Here is a 22,388-nt window from a genome sequence, read left to right on the forward strand (position 1 = left end):
CGTATTGCTGCTCCAAGCTGCCTGACTTGAGAACCAACAGTCTCTCACTCACCATTGTGTGTGAGAGAGGTGTTGTGAAGATTGTAAAATCATTTACTTACCAATCATTTACTACGCAGTGAGTAGCACTGAACGAACCACATCGAAATACCAGAATCTTATCTCTACTTCTGAAATTGATTTTATCGGTGTTAGTGGAATAAACTGCAGAGGTATAGAACAATGAACTTCAAGGCAGCTATGTAAATTCAAGTATATTTTTCTTCTTTAACCAGTTGCCATTCAGTGAAAATGAAACATTACCATTCAGTATGGATCAGATGGGCCAAAGGGCCTGTTTCTGTGCTGTAGTATTCTATGACTCTATAACAACCAACCCAAAAAGCACTGGAGAAGCTCAGCAGGTCAGGCAGCATCTATGGAAAATAGTAAAGTTTCCACCCAAAACCCTTCTTCAGGAATGGAAAGGAAGGGTGAAGACACCAGAATAACATTGTGGAGGGAGGGGAATGAAGACTAGCTAGAAGGTGATAGATGAAGCCAAGTGGGTTGGAAATGTAAAGTACTAGAGAAGGGATGTGATAAAAGGAGTGTGGACCATAGGAGAAAGGGAAGGAGGAGGGGGCTTGTGGTGAGTTGAAAGGCAGGTGAGAAGAGGTAGGAGGCATTCTATGGCTCTACTTAAACTGAACAACATGTAGCCTCAAGTTAAATAATAAATTTTTAATTTTTAAAACAACTTTAAAGTATTAGATAAAGTGAAGTATTACGTTAAAAAAATCCCAGAAATGTTGATGGTGTCAATTTGTGATTACCTTTATAGGTATGAGACTTGGGAAATATCTACAGGGTTCCCAGAAAAATATAACTGGATGCAAATGAATGAACCCAGCCAGGAAGAAGTGGAGATGATAGATAAACATCACTTCCTTCAGTTCAAGGTGAGCTTGACCGAAATTCAGTTGTCAAATTTAACCTGACAAAGCTTTGATTGTGTTGTCAGAACTGAAAGCTCTCACCTCATTTAAAAGCCGAAGCCCCCTTGTGTGCAGAACTTGGATACCCTGAGAGGGGCTAGGGGAACTGAGAAATGGCCCATTCTCCACCATCAAGGACTGTATCAGTGTTCCTTGGTGTCATCTGAACCTGCCTTTATTGGATCTTCTGTGCTAGCCTCCATCAAGATCAGGAGTCCATAACCTTTTTTATGCCTTGGATCCCGACCTTTAACTGAGGGGATCTGTGGATTCCAGGTTGGGCTCGATGGACCCTTCAGAGCAGCAGTCTTTAGATTCCAGAGCAGGGGTCCATCAACCCCTCAGTTAATGGTAGGGGTCCATGACATAAACGAAGTTGGGAACCCCTGTTTAAGATACTGTTGTTGCTACTATTCTGCTCTGGGTATCTCTGGCCCCAGTCCTCTGTACTAATGTTTCTACAGGCATTAAATATTTATGAAATGCAGAGAGATGTAGACCGAAAGACTGCTAGTAACTTTTACTCACTGTCAAGATGTCTGTACTCAAGGGTATGCAGTTAAAGTGAGGTTGTGAAAGCACAAAAAAAAAGTGCAAGTTTTTAACGCAGAGAGTGGCGGATGTTAGAAAGGCACTACCGAAGTGCCTGTGATGCTGCTACAAGTAAGCTTTTCATTGCATTGTGCATACATGTGCATATGACAATAAATTCGACTTGGCAGTTAGAGTAGGCAACATCCAGGTGCATCTACTTCGTTCCCTCTCTAAAGTTTATGCATTCTTCCTATAATGAAGTGACCAGAACTGAACACAATACTCCGTGTGTGGTCTGACCAGAGTTTAATAGAGCTGCAATATTACCTCATGGCTGTTGAACTCAGTCCCCAGTCTAACGATCCTGGGGATCGACACACCATAATCTTTCTTAACTACCCTACCAATTGTGTGGCAACTTTGAGGGATCTGTGGATTTGGACCTCAAGATCCCTCTGTTCCTCCGCACTGCTAAGAATCCTGCCATAAACTTTCTACTCTGCCTTCAAGTTTGACCTCCAAAGTGTTTCAATTCATACTTTTCTGTATTGAACTCCATCTGCCACTTCTCAGCCCAGCTCTGCATCTGCAAAACCTTTCTTATCCATGGACCTGTCTGATAGTCTATTAAAAGTTGTTATTTTACCTGCCTTAAGTACTTCCTCCGGTACCTCATTTTAAATGCACTCCAGCCTTTGTCTAAAAAAGTTATCCCTCAAGTGTTTATTAAATGTTTCCTCTCTCAACTTAAACCTGTGCCCTCTAATTCTTGATGCCCCAACCCTGGGAAAAAGACTGAGTGTCTTAACTCTGTCTATGTCCCATGATTTGGTACAGGATTTTTCTTACCTTGCTTTGAAGGGTTAATGTCGTAGCAAAGTGGTTAGTGCAGACGCTCTACATCACCACCAATTATCAATCTGGGTATGTTACTGTTGCTGGCTGTAAGGAGCTTGAAAGCTCTCCCCATGACCATGAAGATTTCCTCTGGGTGCTCTGGTTTCCTCCCACACTCCAAAGACGTGCAGGTTAGGATTAGCGCCGGAAGCACAACACTTGCGGGCTGCCTCCAGCACAAACCTCTGATTGTGTTGGTCGTTGACGCAGAATGATGCATTTCATCATATGTTTCGATGTTTCCACGTCCGTGTGTCAATTAAAAAGATAATCTTATATTTGAAAATCTTATCTTTAATCATATTAGAATATATGTGCTGTGCAAAACTCTTAGGCACGTATATATAGGGTGTCTAAGACAAACCCTACTGTATTTGTCAATGTGGAGGGGAGAGTGAGTTTATAAATCTGGTGGGAGCAAAGGATGTTGGGAATGGCGAGGTAGAGCGCCATGAGGGTAGTGTGGGACAGATGGCGAGAAGGAGTGCCAGGGTTGAGGGTGGCAGCGGTGCAGACACACCCAGCCCTAAGACACAAGGCTAGGTCATTTGATTTCAAACAATGGTTTATTGATCATTACAGAGTGTCACTCTGGTGCTTCCTGCTCCCTTCCTTCCTTCCCCTTTTTGCCACCAATTCCCCTCTCCCTGCCCTCTTCCTACTCTCAGTCAACAATAGAGACCCATATCAGAGTCAGGTTTATCATCCCTCACATTTGTCACGACATCTGTCTTTTTTTTGCGGCAGCAGTACAGGACAATACATAAAATTACAGTACAGTGCAAAAGCCTTGGGGGGAGTGTGTGTGTGTGTGTGTGTGTGTGTGTGTGTGTGTGTGTGTGTGTGTGTGTGTGTGTGTGTGTGTGTGTGTGTGTGTGTGTGTGTGTGTGTGTGTGTGTGTGTGTAAAACTTTTGCACAGTAATGTGTGATCATTTAAATATCACTGACAAAATCAAAGTACCTGCTGGTAAATTATTCTTTTCATTATCTTATGGATTTGATTCTCCCTCTTTCTTATTTAACAAATAATTCTCTTTTACTGTAGATTTGAGGGGGTCCATCTTACACCTGTCCCTCCCCCCTCTTCGGTCTCTCTTCCTGCCTTCCCTCGACCATCACTCACTGGCACTCATCCCCCAATCACTGCAATCACCTCCCCACCATCTCTGCCCAGCCCCCCTGGATCACAGCTTAGAATCAGCGAAGGAGAAGTATGTCGACTGTTCCAGCGACTTAAGACCCGAAAATCTCCAGGCCCAGATGGGGTCTCCCCCTCCTGTCTACGAGCCTGTGCTGATCAGCTGGCTCCCATCTTCACTCAGCTCTTTAACAGATCTCTGGAGCTGAGTGAGGTTCCGACTTGCTTCAAGCACTCTACCATCATCCCGGTCCCCAAGAAACCCACCATCACAGGACTGAACGACTACAGACCTGTCGCACTGACATCTGTAGTCATGAAATCCTTTGAACGTTTGGTGTTGAACCACCTGAAGACCCTCACCAGCAGCCTGCTGGATCCCCTGCAGTTTGCCTACCGGGCAAATAGGTCAGTAGACGATGCAGTCAACCTGGGACTGCACTATATCCTGCAACATCTGGATCGTCCTGGGACCTAAGCTCGGATGCTGTTTGTGGATTTCAGTTCGACGTTTAACACCATCGTCCCTCATACCCTCTGCTCCAAATTGTCTCACCTTACTGTGCCACCTGACCTCTGCGATTGGATTTACAGCTTCCTGACCAACAGAAGTCAGCAGGTAAGGATGGGACAGGTCACCTCGGATATTCGAATCACCAACACCGGCGCCCCCCAGGGGTGTGTCCTCTCTCCACTGCTGTTCTCCCTCTACACCAATGACTGCACTTCCTCCAACCCCTATGTGAAGCTTTTGAAGTTTGCAGACGACACTACCGTCATCGGACTCATCCAGAATAGTGATGAGTCTGCATATCGACAGCAGGTGGACCAACTGGCGCTCTGGTGCAGTCGGAACAATCTGGAGCTGAACACGCTCAAGACAAAGGAGATGATAGTGGATTTCAGGAGACATCCCCCCGCTATGTCTCCCCTCACAGTCCTCAGCAGCCCTGTGTCCACCGTGGAGAACTTCAGGTTCCTGGGAACCACCATCTCTCAGGATCTGAAGTGGGAGCAGAACATCAGCTCCATCCTGAAGAAGGCCCAGCAGCGGATGTATTTCCTGCGACTCTTGAGGAAATACGGTCTGCCTCGGGAATTGCTGCTGCAGTTCTACACTGCAGTCATTGAGTCTGTCCTGTGCACCTCCATCATTGAGTGGTTTGGAGCCGCCACCAAGCAGAATAGAACCAGACTACAGCGCACAGTGAGGACTGCCGAGCGCATCATTGGAGCCTCCCTGCCCTCTATTGTGGACCTGTACTCTTCCAGGTTGAAGAAGAGGGTGGGGAACATCATAAAGGACTCCTCCCATCCTGCGCACGGACTGTTTGATCTGCTTCCGTCTGGTAGGTGCTTCAGATCCCTCCAGACTAAGACTAATAGGCACTGGAGAAGTTTTTTCCCTACTGCGGTCACTTTGCTGAACAGTTAACTGCCGGTTAACTGTCGGCTAACTATTACTTGGATTGCACTACCTGTATGTATAATCTATATTTTCATTTATATTTATCATTATTATTGTTATGAGCAGAGAGACAACATCTGCTGGAAGTAAATTCCTTGTATGTGCATAGGTACTTGGCGATTAAAGTCTGATTCTGATTCTATTCTCATTCCTTCTTTAAAAACAAACATAATTATTCTCATCTGCCATAGAGTTTGGAGTTGTTGTCTCCAGGTTTTCATTTGATTATCAAACTGCATCATTTTATGTCCTGACCTGCTGTTTGGCATCTTCTGCATTAGAAGCAACATTACTTTGTGGCATGTCCCATTGACTCTTAGCGCTTTTTATCGATGCACCGTTCTGTCTGGATGCATAAGTTTTATGCAGCATCTATTCTGCACGTGACCTCCGGAAACTGCAGAGTTGTGGACACAGCTCAGCACATCACATAGACTCTATCTACAGTTGTTGCTACCCCAGTAAAGCAGCCAGCAAAACCAAAACCTCCACCCACCCTAAACATTCTCTCTTCTCCCCTCTCCCATCGGGCAGTAGATAGAAAAGCTGCGAGCATGTATCACGAGGATCAAGGACAGGTTTTATCCCACTGTTATCAGACAATTGAATGGATCTATTGTAAAATAAGATGGACTTTTGACCTCACAATCGACCTTGTTACGATCTTGCACTTTATCATTTACTACTCTCTTTCAGTAGCTCTTACACTTTATTCTGCATTGTTATTGTTTTACCTTATTCTAGCTCAATGCACTGTGTAATGAACTAATCTGTATGAACACTACACAAGACAAGCTCTTCACTGTATTTGGTGCATGTGACTATAATATACCAATACCAATACCAGTACCAATATCTTTGAGTCTGTGAGTTCAGGCTAGGTTTTGGCCTACTACAACTCATGGTTCTGAGGAAAGCCACCATGTGTAGTGTGTCAGCATGTTTCTGATTTCCAGACCGTACATTACGACGCACATGTATAAGATCGTAAGGCACAGGAGCAGAATTAGACCATTCGGTCCTATGAGTCTGCTCCGCCATTCCATCATGACTGATTTTTTAAATCCTTTTCAACCCTATTCTCGTACTTTCTCCCCATAACCTTTGACACTCTTACTAAACTCTGTGGTGGTGTAGCAGTTAGCGTTATGTTATTACAGCTCGGGATGTCGGAGTTCAGAGTTCAAATCTAGCATCCTCTGTAAGGAGAATGGAATATGTGGGTTTTCTCTGGGTGCTCTGTTTTTCTCTCACAGTACAAAGATTTAACAGTTGGTAGGTTAACTGGTCATTATAAATTGTCCCATGATTACGATAGGGTGAAACTGGAGGTTGCTGAGCAGTGTGGCTCAAAGGGCTGGAAGGGCCTATTTCACATGGTACAGGTCCACAATCCCTTATCCGAAATCCTTGGAGCCAGTTTTGTTTCGCAATTCAGAATTTTTCAGATTTCAGAATCCCTCCTTATTGGTTCCGGGACCCCCCGCGGAAACCAAAAAACATGTATGCTCAAGTCCCTTATTAACCTGTTGCAGTGTGGGTGGACTTCAGGATCCAGCGGAACGCTGGACCTGTGCACATCCTCCCGTATACTTTAAATCATCTCTAGATTACTTATAATACCGAATACAATGTATATGCTATGTAAATAGTTGTTCTACTGTATTGTTTAGGGAATAATGACAGGAAAAAAAAGTTATTTCTAACAAAAACATTCAATAAAACATAAAAATATACAGCTTCAAATGAACCGAATCAAACACATGATAAATGACTTATTGGAATAAATGTAGAACGTCACTGTCACTATAAAACTTCAGTAACTCATCTTTCTGTTTCTTTAAATCATATACAGTGGTAGTTCTGACACCATATTCTTCAGTAAAATGCCACACAGACACACCACGATCAAGCTTCTGCAATAACTCCACTTTCTGGTTATTGATAATAATAGTTGCTTCCTCCTCTTTTTTTCATTGTTACCCATAAGGGTATCTGCAGCTCTTTTTGACATTTTCACAGTGAAATTAAACACAAAGTCAACAGTGAACACAAAGTATCAGCGAACAGCAAGTGTACATGTAACCAGTACGAGCGCTGAGCCACAACTGACGCCTGGCGGCCTCTGCTAGTGCTGCCACGTCACACCTGAGTGACGTCAGCTATTGGTGCAAAATGGTTTTCAGAGCTTTTCAGATTTCAGAATTTCGGATAAGGGATTGTTAACAGAGGTATTTAGGAAGAATTGAAAAGGTCGATGACGCCACAGGCTGTCAAAAGAACGCGAAGGCCTTCTGGCAAGGCCTTAGGATTCACCACTTGTGGTTTACTCAGATTTGTTTGGAAAGCTTTGGCGGTCAGTTCAATTGGATCTGTGGTCCCATAAAGTGTCAATGTGTGGGATGAGTGTGAGTTATCGTTTGGACTGAGCGTGCGTGCTGGCTTTTGTCTTATTCCTGGGAATGAGATGGTTATGAGGAGCGTTTGACAGCTCTGGGCCTGTACTCAGTGGACTTTGAAAGAATGAGGGGAAATCTTATTGAAACCTATTGAATACTGAAAGGCTTAGATGGAGTGGACGTGGAGAGGATGTTTCCTATAGTGGGGCAGTCTAGGACCAGAGTGCACAGCCTCAAGATAGAAGTTCGTCCCTTTAGAACACAGATGAGGAGGAATTTCCTTAGCCAGAGGGTGGTGAATCTGTGGAATTCATTGCCGTAGATGGCACTAGTGGCCAAGTCATTCGGTATATTTAAAGTGGAAATTGATTAGTAAGGGCTTCAAAAGGTATGGGGAAAACGCAGGAGAATGGCATTGAGAGGGATAATAAATCTGCCATGATGGAATGGCAGAGAAGACTTGTTGGGCCAAGTGGCCTAATTCTGCTTCTATGTTTTATGCCTTATGAATAGAATTTGTAAAATAAAACAAGGATTGAGTTGTTGTATTAAATCATGTAGGAAGAGGAAGTGAAAACAGGATGAACATCAGAACAAATGTGAGCTCAACATCTTCTGTTGTGCTTTGCAAATAGAATGATCCCCAAGTGGTCGTCTATCCTTCGGTTACCATCGAAAACAGGAGTGAGAATACTCTTCCGGCAAAAAAGGAGCAAAAGAAGTCCAAGGTTTCAGTGGGAATCTCAACGTGCTTTTCAGCTCACATATGGGTTGTTGCAAAGGTACTGAACTAATCAAATGAGTTACGTTGATGAAGCAGGTCTAAATCGAAAAAGAATGGTGTTTGTCACAAAGATAGGTTAGTGTAACAGTATTACAGCGCCAGCAATGCTGGTTGATTTCCCGCCGCTGTCTGTAAGGAGTTTGTACGTTCTCCCCATGACTACCTGTGTCTCCTCCGGGTGCCCTGGTTTCCTCCCACATTCTAAAGATGTATGGGTTAGTAGGTTGATTGGTCACCTGGGTGTGATTGGGCAACATGGACTTGTTTGCCAGAAGGTGCCTGTTACCACGCTGTGTCATTAAATAAGGTAGAAAACATATCTGAGGTAAAGGTTGGAAATAGCACATGAACCAGTTGAAATATTATCACAAAAGAAATCTTGAGAGTTCAAAATTCCAAGTAATTTTATTATCAAAGTACATATATGTCACCAAATACACCCCTGAGATTCATTTTCTTGCCAGCATACTTAATAAATCCATAGGCCTGGATGATGGAGATCTTTCTGCTTCCCTTCTGCACTCCATGTAGATACGCTCAATAGGCTTTACCCATGATAAGACACAAGAGCAGATCAATTTTGTGTTTATTTCATTAAGAATGGTCTTATTATCACCTATTCAAATGTCATAAGTTCACCAAAATTCTTTTTGCTTTTGCCTTTTGTGGTTCTTCCTGTTTTATGAAATGAATGCCAAGTCTGGAATAATTTTGTGTCGCGCTTACCCACAACTCTGCCTGGCCGTGAGTGATCAACAAATCCGACTGAAGAATGAGGACAACGTGGATTTGGAAGGATACAAGTTAGCTGTGCAGAAAAGGTCACTAATTTATGACATGATACGCTTGCTGTATAAATATGGTAAAACTCTGATAATCCACTTGCCAATTATTTGGGAGTCCCACTGATTTGGTCCCTGCTTCATGGGTGAGGTTTGCCCATTCACTTGAAACTCACTGGGATCCTAGATACTGCACCCCCCCCCATGCAATTTATCTGGGTTCACATCCCACCCTCCCCTGAAACCCATCAGGCCCTGGTTCATTGGAAAATTTATTGTAATATCCCTTAATAGGAATAATATCCAATTGCCCAGTAAACCTAAAAGTGCTGATTCACTAAGTACTGAATGTTTTTCACCTTCATTTAAGGGATGGAGGAGATGCAAAAGGACTTGGGAGTCCTCGTGCAGGATTCCCTAGAAGTTAATTTGCAGGTTGAGTCAGTGATGAGGAAGGCAAATGCAATGTTAGGACATTTCAAAGAGGGCTAGGATAGAAAAGTAAGGATGTAATGCTGTGGCTTTATAAGGCATTGGTCAGACTACATTTAGAGTACTGTGAGCAGTTTTGGGCCCCATATCTAAGATATTTAAGTTGTGTTGGCATTGGAGAGGGTCTAGAGGAGGTTCATGAGATTGATATTGAAAATGAAAAAAATAGTGTATGAGAAATGTTCATGGCTCTGGGCCTGTACTCGCTGGAGTTCAGATGAATGAGAGAGTTTCTCATTGAAACCTATTAAATATTGAAAGGTCTAGATGGAATGGATGTGGAGAGGATGTTTTCAATAGTGGGTGAGTCTCATAACACTATTATGTCCCTTTAGAACAGAGATGAGGAAGAACTTATTTAGCCCGAAGGTGGTGAAGCTGTCGAGGTGAATTAATTAGGTATATTTAAAGCGGAGGTTGATAGGTTCTTGATTAGTAAGGGTGTCAAATGTTATGGGGAGTAGTCTGGAGAATGGGGTTGACAGAGATAATGTCAGCTATAGTGGAATGGCCTAATTCTACTCCTATGTCTTAAGGTCTTATGGATGTCAGTATTTCAGTGGAGTAAAGGAAATTCCAGTGGAATGAGAGAGGAACTAGCCAAGGTTGACTGGAAAGGGACACTAGTGGGAAGGACGGCAGAGCAGCAGTGGCTGGAGTTTATGCGAGAAGTGAGGAAGGTGCAAGACAGATATATTCCAAAGAAGAAGAAATTTTCGAGTGGAAAAAGGATGCAACCGTGGCTGACAAGAGAAGTCAAAGCCAAAGTAAAAGCAAAGCAGAGGGCATACAAAGAAGCAAAAATTAGTGGGAAGACAGAGGATTGGGAAGTTTTTAAAAGCTTACAAAAGGAAACTAAGAAGGTCATTAAGAGGGAAAAGATGAACTATGAAAGGAAGCTAGCAAATAATATCAAAGAGGATACTAAAAGCTTTTTCAAGTATATAAAGAGTAAAAGACAGGTGAGGGTAGATATAGGACCAATAGAAAATGATGCTGGAGAAATTGTAATGGGAGATAAGGAGATGGTGGAGGAACTGAACGAGTATTTTGCATCAGTCTTCACTGAAGAAGAGATCAGCAATATACCGGCCATTCAAGGGTGTCAGGGAAGAGAAATACGCGCAGTCACAATTATGACAGAGAAAGTACTCAGGAAGCTGAATAGTCTAAGGGTAGATAAATCTCCTGGACCAGATGGAATACACACTCATGTCCTGAAGGAAGTAGCAATGGAGATTGTGGAGGCATTAGCAATGATCTTTCAAAAGTCGATAGATTCTGGCCTGGTTCCAGAGGACTGGAAGATTGCAAATGTCACTCAGCTATTTAAGAAGGGGGCAAGGAAGCAAAAAGGAAATTATAGACCTGTTAGCTTGACATCGGTGGTTGGGAATTGTTGGAGTCGATGGTCAAGGATGAGGTTACGGAGTACCTGGAGGCATATGACAAGATAGGCAGAACTCAGCATGGTTTCCTTAAAGGAAAATCCTGCCTGACAAACCTAATGCAATTTTTTGAGATTACAAGTAGGCTAAACAAGGGAGATGCAGTGGATGTTGTGTATTTGGATTTTCAGAAGGCCTTTGACAAGGTGCCGCACATGAGGCTGCTAAACAAGATAAGAGCCCATAAAATTACGGGAAAGTTACATACATGGATAGAGCGTTGGTTGATTGGCAGGAAACAAAGATTGGGAATAAACGGAACCCATTCTGGTTGGCTGCTGGTTGCCAGTGGTGTTCCACAGGGGTCCGTGTTAGGGCCACTTCTTTTTACTTTGTATATCAACGATTTGGATTATGGAATAGAAGGCTTTGTGGCTAAGTTTGCTGATAATACAAAGATAGGTGGAGGGGCCGGTAGTGCTGAGGAAACAGAGAGTCTGCAGAGAGACTTGGATAGATTGGGGGAACGGGCAAAGAAGTGGCAAATGAATTACAATGTCGGAAAGTGTATGGTCATGCACTTTGGTAGAAGAAATAAACGGGCAGACTATTATTTAAATGGGGAGAGAATTCAAAGTTCTGAGATGCAACGGGACTTGGGAGTCCTCGTGCAGGATACCCTTAAGGTTAACCTCCAGGTTGAGTCAGTGGTGAAGAAGGCAAATGCAATGTTGGCATTTATTTCTAGAGGAATAGAGTATAGGAGTAGGGATGTGATGTTGAGATTCTATAAGGCACTGGTAAGACCTCACTTGGAAAACTGTGTGCAGTTTTGGGCTCCTTATTTAAGAAAGGATGTGCTGACATTGGAGAGTGTTCAGAGAAGATTCACTAGAATGATTCCGAGAATGAGAGGGTTAACATATGAGGAACGTTTGACCGCTCTTGGACTGTACTCCTTGGAGTTTAGAAGAATGAGCGGGGACCTCATAGAAACATTTTGAATGTTGAAAAGCATGGACAGAATGGTTATGGCAAAGTCGTTTCCCATGGTGGGGGAGTCTAGTATGAGAGGACATGACTTGAGGATTGCGGGGCGCCCATTCAGAACAGAGATGCGAAAAAAAATTTTTAGCCAGAGGGTGGTGAATCTATGGAATTTGTTGTCACAGGTGGCAGTGGAGGCCAAGTCATTGGGTGTATTTAAGGCAGAGATTGATAGGTATCTGAGTAGTCAGGGCATCAAAGGTTGTGGTGAGAAGGTGGGGGAATGGGACTAAAGGGGAGATTGGATCAGCTCATGATGAAATGGCAGAGCAGATGCGATGGGCTGAATGGCCAACTTCTGCTCCTTTGTCTTATGGTCTTATGTTGCATTCACAGGCTGAGCCAGCTTTTAATTATCTAACCCTACTTGCCCTTGAGAAGAAGGTCATTTCTTGAACCACTACAGTCTTTGAGGTGTGGGTTTATGGATTATTGGAATTTTGCTATACATGCCTAGACTATAAACCTATTCAATAGCATCTATTTCTTTGAAACTGGGGAAACAAATTATCTTTTTTAATCTTTAGCAATTTTTTGAAATCTAAAACTTGGAATTATGTTTCTTGCTGGTAAAATTATGATGATAATAGGATTATGGAGATAAAGGCACCTCTGCCTGTAATTAAGCAAGAGGAACACAACACAACACAATACAATTCCAATAAAGCACCATTTCACTATTTGGACATCCCAGTGATTAAGTATTTGCCTCAGTATTTAATGTTTGTCACTCTCCCTGCCCAGTCATCAGGGTATCAATTCCATGGCTCCAGTGCCCCCAGTTCCCAATCCCCTGTACGTGAGCAGGGTCTTCATTTCCCATAGACCCTGTCCACTCTCTCTGGATCTTGCTCTCCCTTTAAACTTGAGTAACATACACAAAAGGCTTGAGGAATTCAGCAGGTCAGGCAGCATCTACAGAGGGGAATAAACAGTTGGTGTTCTGGGCCAAGATCCTTCATCAGGTCTGGGAAGGAAGCGGGAAGAAAGGGTGGGGCAGGAGGAAGGAGTACAAGCTGGCAGGTGAGACCTGGTGAGGTGGAAAGTGGGTTGGGGGAATGAAATGAGATGCTGGAAGGTGATAAGTAGAAAAGATCAAGATTTGAAGAAGAGTGAATCTGATAAGAGATGAGAGTGGACCTCTCTGATAAGAGAGGAGAGATTTATAGACTGTGGTGGAAAATGAGCCCAGTTCACTGGTACTGTAAAGTAGTGTGCTAACCATTATACTACTGTGCTGCCCCAAAAGATGTCATAAATGAAGATTTGTCACATATACATCGCTTCATGCAACGAAATGCATAGATTATGTCCAATCAAATCAGCGAGGATATCTTAAGTGTTACAGATTGCAAATGTTTATTTTTATACTACTACACTCTTTAATGCAGTTTTCCAATCTGCCCCACACAACCTTCGCTTCACTGCTTCATAACTTCCTTTGTTTAGATTGGAAAGCTTGGTGTCAGAATGAACCACCTCACTTTTGAACTTGTGAAAATATTCTCTTTCATTTATTCTTGAGCAGGGTGACATTGATAAAATACCACACATTTAACTAATCCATAATTGGCCTGACGAGGCAATGGGAGTGATGGGCACTCAACATCAGTAAGACCAAGGAATTGATTGTGGACTTCAGGAAGGGAAAGTTGAGGGAACACACAGCAGTCCCCATTGAGGGATCAGCAGTAGAAAAGGGAGAACAGTTTCAAATTCCTGGGTGTCAACATCTCTGAAGATCTATCCTGGGCCAAACAGATTGATGCAATTACAAAGAAGACATGATAGTGACTATATTTCATTCAGAGTTTGAAAAGGTCTTGTATGTTACCAAAGACTCTAGCAAATTTCTACAGATGGACTGAGGAGAGCATCCAACCTGATGGCATCAGTTTGGTATGTGGGAGGGGTAGGCATCGTGCAGGATTGGAAAAATCTGCAGATGGTTGCAAACTCAGTCATCTCCACCATGGGCACTCACCATCTTGGCATCAAGGACATCTTCAAAAGACAATACCTCAAAAAGGTGGCATTCATCATTAAGGACCCCATGACCCAAGACGTGCTCTCTTTGTATTACAACCATCAGAGAGAGGAGGTACAAGAGCCAGAAAATCCACACTCAACATTTCAGGGACAGCTTCTTCCCCTCCGGCAACAGATTTCTGAACAATGAACCCACCGATAAACAATACCTTCTCACTATTTTTGCTCTCTTCTTTATTTATACATTGTAATTTGGAGCATTTTTAATGTAGTACACTGTACTGCTGTTGCAAATCAACAAATTTCATGACATACAGTATGTCAGTCATAATAAACCTGATCCTGATACGCATTTGAAATATTCAGTTCCATTAATGTTAACAGAGTCACTCATCAGGTTAAGGCCAATGTGCCTGCCCTGTTAATGCCCAAAATAAATCTCTGCCCGTTGAATTCTACTTCAGAAACAGGTGTTGTATATTTTTCCTCTGAATTTTTAGTTCTCTAGATTCCCTGTGGTCTTGCAAGTCAGATGAACTCCACTACATGGCACAGATTTTCATCCATTCTTTCATTTTTATTTTGTCTTCACAGGATGAAACGGAGTCCACAGCAACTGTGGGGGTTCAACACAGCTGGGAACATTTACTCGATGGTTTGTTTTTTGTTTACTGCTTTGAAATAAATTCTTTAGATGAAGAATATTCCTGCCGCTGTCCGCTGTCTGTAAGAAGTTTGTATGTTCTTCCCGTGACCATGTGGGTTTCCTTCGGGTGCTCGGGTTTCCTCCCACGGTTCAAAGACGTACTGGTTGGTAGGTTAATTGGTCATTGTAAATTGTCCCATGATTAGGCCTGGATTAAATCGGGGGAGTTATTAGGCTGCGGGCTTGAAGGGCTGGAGGGACCTATTCTGTGGATATCTCAATAAAAAAATTCTAACCACTGTGGCAGATTTTCTCACAGGACCATGTTTATCGTCATTGACTACAGAGAAACTATGATGTCAGATGCATAGACAATTTCAATATGAACCAAGAAAAAATATCCAATTCCATGCTTTTAAACATTGGTACAATGCTTACGTATTTTGTTAACTTTGAATATATGTTTGTGCACTGGTAAGGCATCACTGGAAGTATCGTGAGCCGATTTGGTCCTCTTATCTATTATCTTATCTGTTGGAGAGGGTTCAGAAGAGGTTCACGAGAGAGACAGTTCAGAGAAGGTTCGTGAGAATGATCCTTGAACTGAAATGGTTACCATATGTGGACCGATTGATGGCTCTGGTCTTGTATTCCCTGGAATAAAGAAGAATGAGGAGGGAATATCATTGAAACGCATCAAATGTTGAAAGGTGTCAATAGAGTGGATGTATACAGGAAGTTGCTTTAGCTAGAGAGTGTTGAATCTGTGGAATTCATTGTCACAGGCAGCTGTGGAGGCCAATTCATTGGATATATTTAAGGCAGAGGTTAATCGATTCTTGATTAGTCAGGGTATGGAGGGTTACGGGGAGAAAGCAGGGGATTGGGGCAGATGGGAAAATAGATCAGCCATGATGAAATATTGGAACAGACTCAATGGACCAAATGGCCTAATCCTGCTCCTATATCTTATGGTCTTATGGAGCATTGGTCACCTACCCAAAGGCAAGGCATCGATATGCAAGGTAATGCTGCAGCTCTATAAAGCCCTGTTTAGACCACACACGGAATTAGTTTTCATTTCTGATCACCTCATTATAGGAAGAATGTGGAAACTTGACAAAGGGTGCAGAGGAGATTTACCAGGATGCAAGCAACACACACAAAATGCTAGAGAAACTCAGCAGGCCAGGCAGCATCTATGGAAAAGAGAATTGTTGAGTTTCCGACCAAAACCCTTCTTTGTGTGTGTTGCTTGGACTTCCAGCATCTGCAGATTTTCTCTTGTTTGTGATTGGTTCACCAGGATGCTGCCTGGACTGGAAGGCATGTCTATTCTGAATAAGCTTGGGATTTTTCTCTTTGGAGTGAAGGAGATTGAGAGATGACTTGATAGAGGTGCACAAGATGATAAGAGGCAGATCAAGTAGATAGCCAGAGACATTTTCCTGGGGTGGAAATGGCTAATATAAACGAGCATAATTTTAAGCTGATTGGCGGAATGTTAAGGGAGGATGTCAGAGGTAGTGATTTTTCACAGAGAGTGGTAGGTGCATGGAATACATGCTAGGATGGTGGTAGAGGCAGATACATTAGGGACTTTTCAGATAGGCACGTGGATGATAGAAAACTGGAGGGCTATGTAGGGTTAGATTGATCTCAGAGTAGGTAAGAAGGTCAGCACAACATTGTGCTGTAATGTGTTCTATGTTCTGTGATTGGAAGAGTAAAGGGTAAATTTGCAAGGATTTTGCCAAGTCTTCAGGATCTGAGTCATTAGGAAAGGTTGAATAGATTAGGATTTTATTCCCTAGAATGTATAGGAATGAAGGGAGATTTGCTAGATGTTTTTAAAATTATGAGGGGTATAGACAGTGTAAATGCAAGCAGGCTTTTTCCACTGAGGTGGATGAGACTTGAACTAAAGGTCATAGGTTAAGTATGAAAGATTAAATATTTAAGGAGAAACTGAGTGGAACTTCTTCATTCAGAGGGTGGCATGAGCATGGAAAAGGCTGCCAGTGGATGTGATGAATGTGGGTTCAATCGTAACAGTTAAGAGAAGTTTTACATGGATGGGAGGGGTATGGAGGTCTACAGTCTTGGTGTGGGTCTATAAGACTAGGTTAGGCACAGACTTGATGGGTTGTAGTGCTCTGTGACTATGATTTTCTTTGCAATTTAAAAAATCCCTTTTCAGCGTCTAGCTATTGCTTGCAAGACACACATTTACTCCCTTTCCATAATTGCACACGAAAAGGTGGTGGTGAACCATCTCCTTAAACCCCTGCAGTCCTTCAAGTGAAGTTCCTCTCACAATTCTGTTGGGGAGAGTTTTGGGATTTAAAGAAGGAGGAAAGGTCTGTAATACATTTGAGTAAGGAATTCAGCAAGTCAGCCAGCATCTATGGAAAATAATAAACAGTTGATGTTTTGGGCTGAAATCTTTCATCAGACGTCTTTATGAAAGATCTCAGTCTAAAATGTCAACTGTTTAGTTCATTCCATTCTATAGATGCTGCCTGACCTGTTGAGAACCTACAAAACATAAGAAATAGGAGCAGGAGTCGGCTATCTGGCCTGTTGATCCTGCTCCGCCGTTCAATAAGATCATGGCTGATCTGACCATGGACTCATCTCCACCTACCTGCCTTTTCCCCATAACCCTTAATTCCCCTACCCCTGGCATTTTGTATGTGTTGCCCTGGATTTCCAGTATCTGCAGAATGTCACGTTCACATTTGAGTGAGACACTTTGAAGGGGCCCTGGAGGCTGTGGTGTTTCCCTGCACCTGCTGCCCTTGTCCTTGGTGGTAAAAGTTTTGGATGATTAGATGGAATGAGTTACAACAGTGCATTTTGTAAATACTACTTACAACATTTGCAAGATGAACTGGATTGAAAACATCAGTGCTGATCAGAATTTAGTATCTGACTGATTCCAATGGTAATGGTATTGGAATTTCCGAGGCATAGAGTCATAGAGCACTAAATGGTGGAGCAGATTTGATGGGCCAAATGGCCAACTTCTGCTCCTTTGTCTTATGGTCTACAGCACAGAAACAGGCCCTTCAACCCATCTAGTCCATGCCAAATTATTATTTTGCCTAATCCCATCGATATGGACTTGGACCAAAGTTCTCCATATCCCTTCCATCCATGTAGTTATCCAAAATACTCTTAAATGTTGAAATCAAACCCAAATATACCACTTCCACTAGTAGCGTGTTCTGCACTCTCACCATCCTCTGAGAGAAGAAGATCCCCCCATGTTCCCTTTAAACATTTCACCTAACACCTTTAACCCATAACCTCTAGTTTTAGTCTCACCCAACCTCAGTGGAAAAAATTTGCTTGCATTTACCCAATACCCCTCATAATTTTGTATACCTATATCAAATCTCAACTCATTCTTCTATGCTCTAGGGAATAAAGTCCTAACCTATTCAAAACTTCCTTGTAACTCAGATCTTCAAGTCGTGGCAACATCCTTGTAGATATTGCTGATAGGAATTCAGTGCCTTGACTGATTCCAGTGGTATTGGTTTATTTTTTTCACGTGTACTAAGCTTCTGAAAACCAAGTCCAGCTCCTGGCTTTCACCTGTAGCTTAGCTACTAAGCCTGGCGGAACCGTTACTACTGACAGGAGAGGGGGCAAAAGCGGGTTTTAATGTATTAAATCCAGTCACTTCAGGTAGATGGGACTCATCGGCCGTGGTTGGCAGCTCATTTTGGGGATAGAAAACTCTGATCTCAAACCTCTGCTGCCTTGTGGCTATAACCACACATAGGGAAGGCTTTGGGAGTAAACCATGAGGGAAATATCCGGAGCTGGAGTCCCTAAGGCAGTCCTACGTTGAGTTCAATGCTGACTGGCAACTCCTGCAACACTGCTGGTACCAAACTGTATCGGTCTCTGCCGTTCCATTGGGTTCATCAGGTGTGTGGAGAGGGGGAGCCCGCTACATAGGCAACAGCTTGCTCTCCATATTGTATTGCCCAGGCTTGCCTATCTAACCAACTAGGATGCAACATCCATGGTTGACCCTGACTGATGGAGGCCTCAAATGTACCAAGATGCAGTGAAAAGCTTGTCTTGGATACAGTTCATACATCACTGCATAGCGCACTGAGCTTGAACAAGGTAAAACAATGTCAATGCAGAATAAAGTGTAAAAGCTACTGAAAATGTGCAGTGCAGGTAGGCAATAAAGTGCAAGATCATAATGAGGTAGATTGTGGTTTGATTGATTTCATTATTTCTGTTCTAACATCTTGATATGTTATAACTGTGTGAGTAGATGGTCCAGTTAGTTCCTCCTTGAATCTCTTTCTACACTGTGTCACTTTATGGCTGAGTAGGCATCACGAGCCTTTTCTGTTAACCAGAACGTGATGGAGACCAAGCTGGTTGGCCAATGTTGGCACATTATTTCAGTGACCCCCATAATGAAGAGTAACATTTACAAAATGCTGGAGGAGCTCAGCAGGTCAGGAAGCATCTATGGAGGGGAATAAACAGTCAACATTTCAGGCTGAGATCCTTCATCAGGATTGGAAAGGGAGGGGGAAGAGGCCAAAATTAGAAGGTGGGTGGAGGGGAAGGAGTACAAACTGGTGCGTGAGTAGGGATGAAGTGACAAGGTGGGAGATGATAGGTGGAAAAGGTTAATGAAGGAGAAATCTAATAGGAGAGGAGAGTGGAGCATGGGAGAAAGGGAAAGAGGACGGACGCCAGAGAGACGTAATGGGCAGGTGTGGAGAAGAGAAGGGGTAAGGGGGATGAAAAAAGAATGAAGAGGCAGGGGGAGAAATTACTGGAAGCTAGGGAAATTATTCATGTTGTCAGGTTGGAGGCTACCCAGATGGAATATCTGGAGTCACTCCCATGATGAACATCATATTCCATGAGGAATTATGACTGTGATATGTTGCATTTGTCTCTACATGAAGGGTGTGTTTCCTGTGGTGTACTAAAGATCTATTAAATTGGGGTCAAGAGAAAGCATATGTTAACTCTACATTAGTTCAGAAGACTGTGAAGATAGGCACTGATCTCAAAAGCTCTGCTAAAGAAGTACAGGGAGCTAGTGCGTGATTTGTGAATGGACCCTTCCAAAAATATTTTATTGAGCAAAAGGTGTTGAACAGAAAGTAGATTCCAAAGTTATTGAAGAGTCTCGTAAATGTCCCTAATATCTCTGCCTCTACCACAACCCCTGGCAACGTGTTCCATAAACCCATCATTTACAGTGTAAAAAAACACTTACCTCTGACATCTCCCCTATCCTTTCCTTGAAATGCCTTAAAGTTATGCCTCCTTGTATTGGCCACTTCTGTGCTGGGAAAAAGTCTCTAGCTATCTACTTAATTTATGCCTCTTATCATCTTGTACGCCACATCTCTCATCCTTCTTCATTCCAAAGAGAAAGTGCTAGCTTGCTGAACTTATTCTCATAAAACATGCTCTCTAATCCAGGCACCATCTTCGTAAATCTTCTTTGCACCTTCTAAACCTTCCACGTCCTTTGTATAATGAGGTGATCAGAACTGAACAGAATACTTCAAGTGTGGTCTAACCAGGGTTTTGTAGAGCTGCAACATTACCTCATGGAGTTTTGAAGCTATAATTTTTTTTCTCCCCATTCCCCACTCTGGCCTCCTTTTCTCTCCTGCCTATCACCTCCTCTTGGGTCCCCAACTCCTTCCCTTTCTCCCAAGGTCCATTCTCCTCTCCCATCAAGTTCCTTCCTCTCCAGCCCTTTACCTTTCCAACCCACCTGGCTTCACTTATCACCTTTGAGCTATCCTTGTTTGCTCCTCTCACTTTTTTATTCTGACATCTTTCTCCTTCCTTTCCAGTCCTGAAGAAGGGCCTCAGCCTGAAATATCAACTGTTTATTCATTTCCATAGATGCTGCCTGACTTGCTGAGTTTCTCCACATTTTGTGTGTGTTGCTATGAAGTGTGTTGGCTATTGTTCACTAACACGGCAGTATCTTTTTGAATGTAATGGGTCAGAATCTTATGGGAAGATGTGAACTGTCAACATAACTATGCCCAAGTGCTATCAAATTTATGATTCTAAAACAAATGGAAACTCCAGACTTGCTGAGATTCTTCATTGCAATAAGGATTAAATGGAATGAACACAAGAGATTCTGCAGATGCTGGAAATCCAGAACACACACAAATGCTGGTGAAACTCAGGTCACGCAACATCTATGGAGAGGAATAGACCATCGATGATTCAGGCTTACACTCTTCATCAGGTCACGATGAATGCTCTGAGCCCGAAAGGTTGACTATTTATTCCTCTCCATAGATACTCCCTGAACTGCTGAATTCCTCCAGCAACTTGTGTGTGTTGAAGTGAAATAAAGAACTTTATTATCTACACCAAATAAAGTTAAGTAAATATTGTGGACAAAAGAAAAGAGATTCTGCAGTTGCTGGAAATCCAGAGCAGCACGCACAAAGCGCTGGAGGAATTTAACAGGTCAGGCAGCATCTATGGAGCGGAAAAAAACAGTTGATGTTTTGGGCTGAAGCCCTGCATCTGGACCTGATGAAGTGCCTTGGCCCGAAATCTCCTGTCCTGTTGCATTGTCTGGACCTGAAACATCTACTATTTATTCCCCTCCATAGATGCTACCTAATCTGTTGAGTTCCTCCAGCATTTTGTGTGTGTTGAAGTGGAATAAAGACCTTTATTATCTACACTGAATAAAGTCAACCTTTTGTTCAAATGAGCCCCAGTGACAGCACTGTTGCCTCATATTGTTAATTCAAATTTGGCAGTGGTATTTAAATCTTTGTTGACTGTATCTGTGCAATACTGCCGGAATGCTGCACTGTAGGACATGACATTGCTGCAGAGAGGTTTTAGATCACGGCTTTGTTAACCCTTGAAGTTGGAATTTAAAGATTCCTTTGCACTGGGGGGTGGGGGCTGTTCCCCCAGAGGCTCGCCTGGCATTTATCTCTCAATTAACATTACAAAAGCAATGCAATTAACTATTTATGGAGCATGCTACGAATTGTTCACTTTCTCAGTGTCACAGAACATGACAACACTGCTTCATTGGAAATGAAACACTTAAGGAATTCTAAGATTGTGGAAGGTGCTAAATTAATATCAATTCTTCCTTCCTACATGACGCAATTCTGTCGGCAAAATCCTGTGGGCTTGTTTAAAGATGTATGGAATGGATGATCTTTCTCTTCTCATTGCTACCATCAGGGAGGAGGTGGAGGAGGTACAGGATGTTGAAGCCACACACTCAATGCTTTAGGAACAGCTTCTTCCCCTCCATTGTCAGATTTCTGAATGGCCCTTGAACTCATGAACACTACCTCACTATTTTTGCTCTCTTTTTGCTCTAACTTCTATTTATTTTATTTAAAGATATAGTGTGGAACAGGCCTTTCTGCCCCAACGAGCCACACCACCCAGCAACCCAGCTATTTAACCCTAGCCTTATCACAGGACAATTTACAATGAACAATTAACCTACTAATTTACTAATCTTTGGGCTGTGTGCACCCGGAGGAAACACATGCGTTTGCGGGGAGATCGTACCAACTCCTTACAGATGGCATTAGAATTGAACTCTGAACTCTGATGCCCCGAGATGTAATAGCATTGTACTAACCATTACACCACCGTGGTGCCCTACTTATTTAATTTAACTTTTAACTATATATCTCTTATTGCAATTTATAGATTTTTGCACATTGCACTGTATTACTGCTGCAAAACAGCATATTTCACGACATATGTCAGTGACAATAAACCTAATTCTGATTCTGATTCCTGTGAAAGTATTTTCATTGCTGTGTTC

General features: G+C 42.7%; 1 protein-coding gene across 1 annotated transcript in view; it reads left to right on the forward strand.

The window, feature by feature from the left end:
- LOC140729730 (doublecortin domain-containing protein 1-like) overlaps positions 1–22,388 on the forward strand; it is a 537,877-nt gene that overhangs the window by 267,784 nt on the left and 247,705 nt on the right. The window contains exons 15-18 of the mRNA XM_073049855.1: positions 824–941; positions 8,050–8,196; positions 8,898–9,019; positions 14,491–14,551. Coding sequence (XP_072905956.1) covers positions 824–941; positions 8,050–8,196; positions 8,898–9,019; positions 14,491–14,551 — 448 coding nt within the window. The remainder of the gene's footprint in view (positions 1–823; positions 942–8,049; positions 8,197–8,897; positions 9,020–14,490; positions 14,552–22,388) is intronic.

This window comes from Hemitrygon akajei, chromosome 6 (assembly GCF_048418815.1).
Source record: "Hemitrygon akajei chromosome 6, sHemAka1.3, whole genome shotgun sequence".
Taxonomy (NCBI): Eukaryota; Metazoa; Chordata; class Chondrichthyes; order Myliobatiformes; family Dasyatidae; genus Hemitrygon; species Hemitrygon akajei.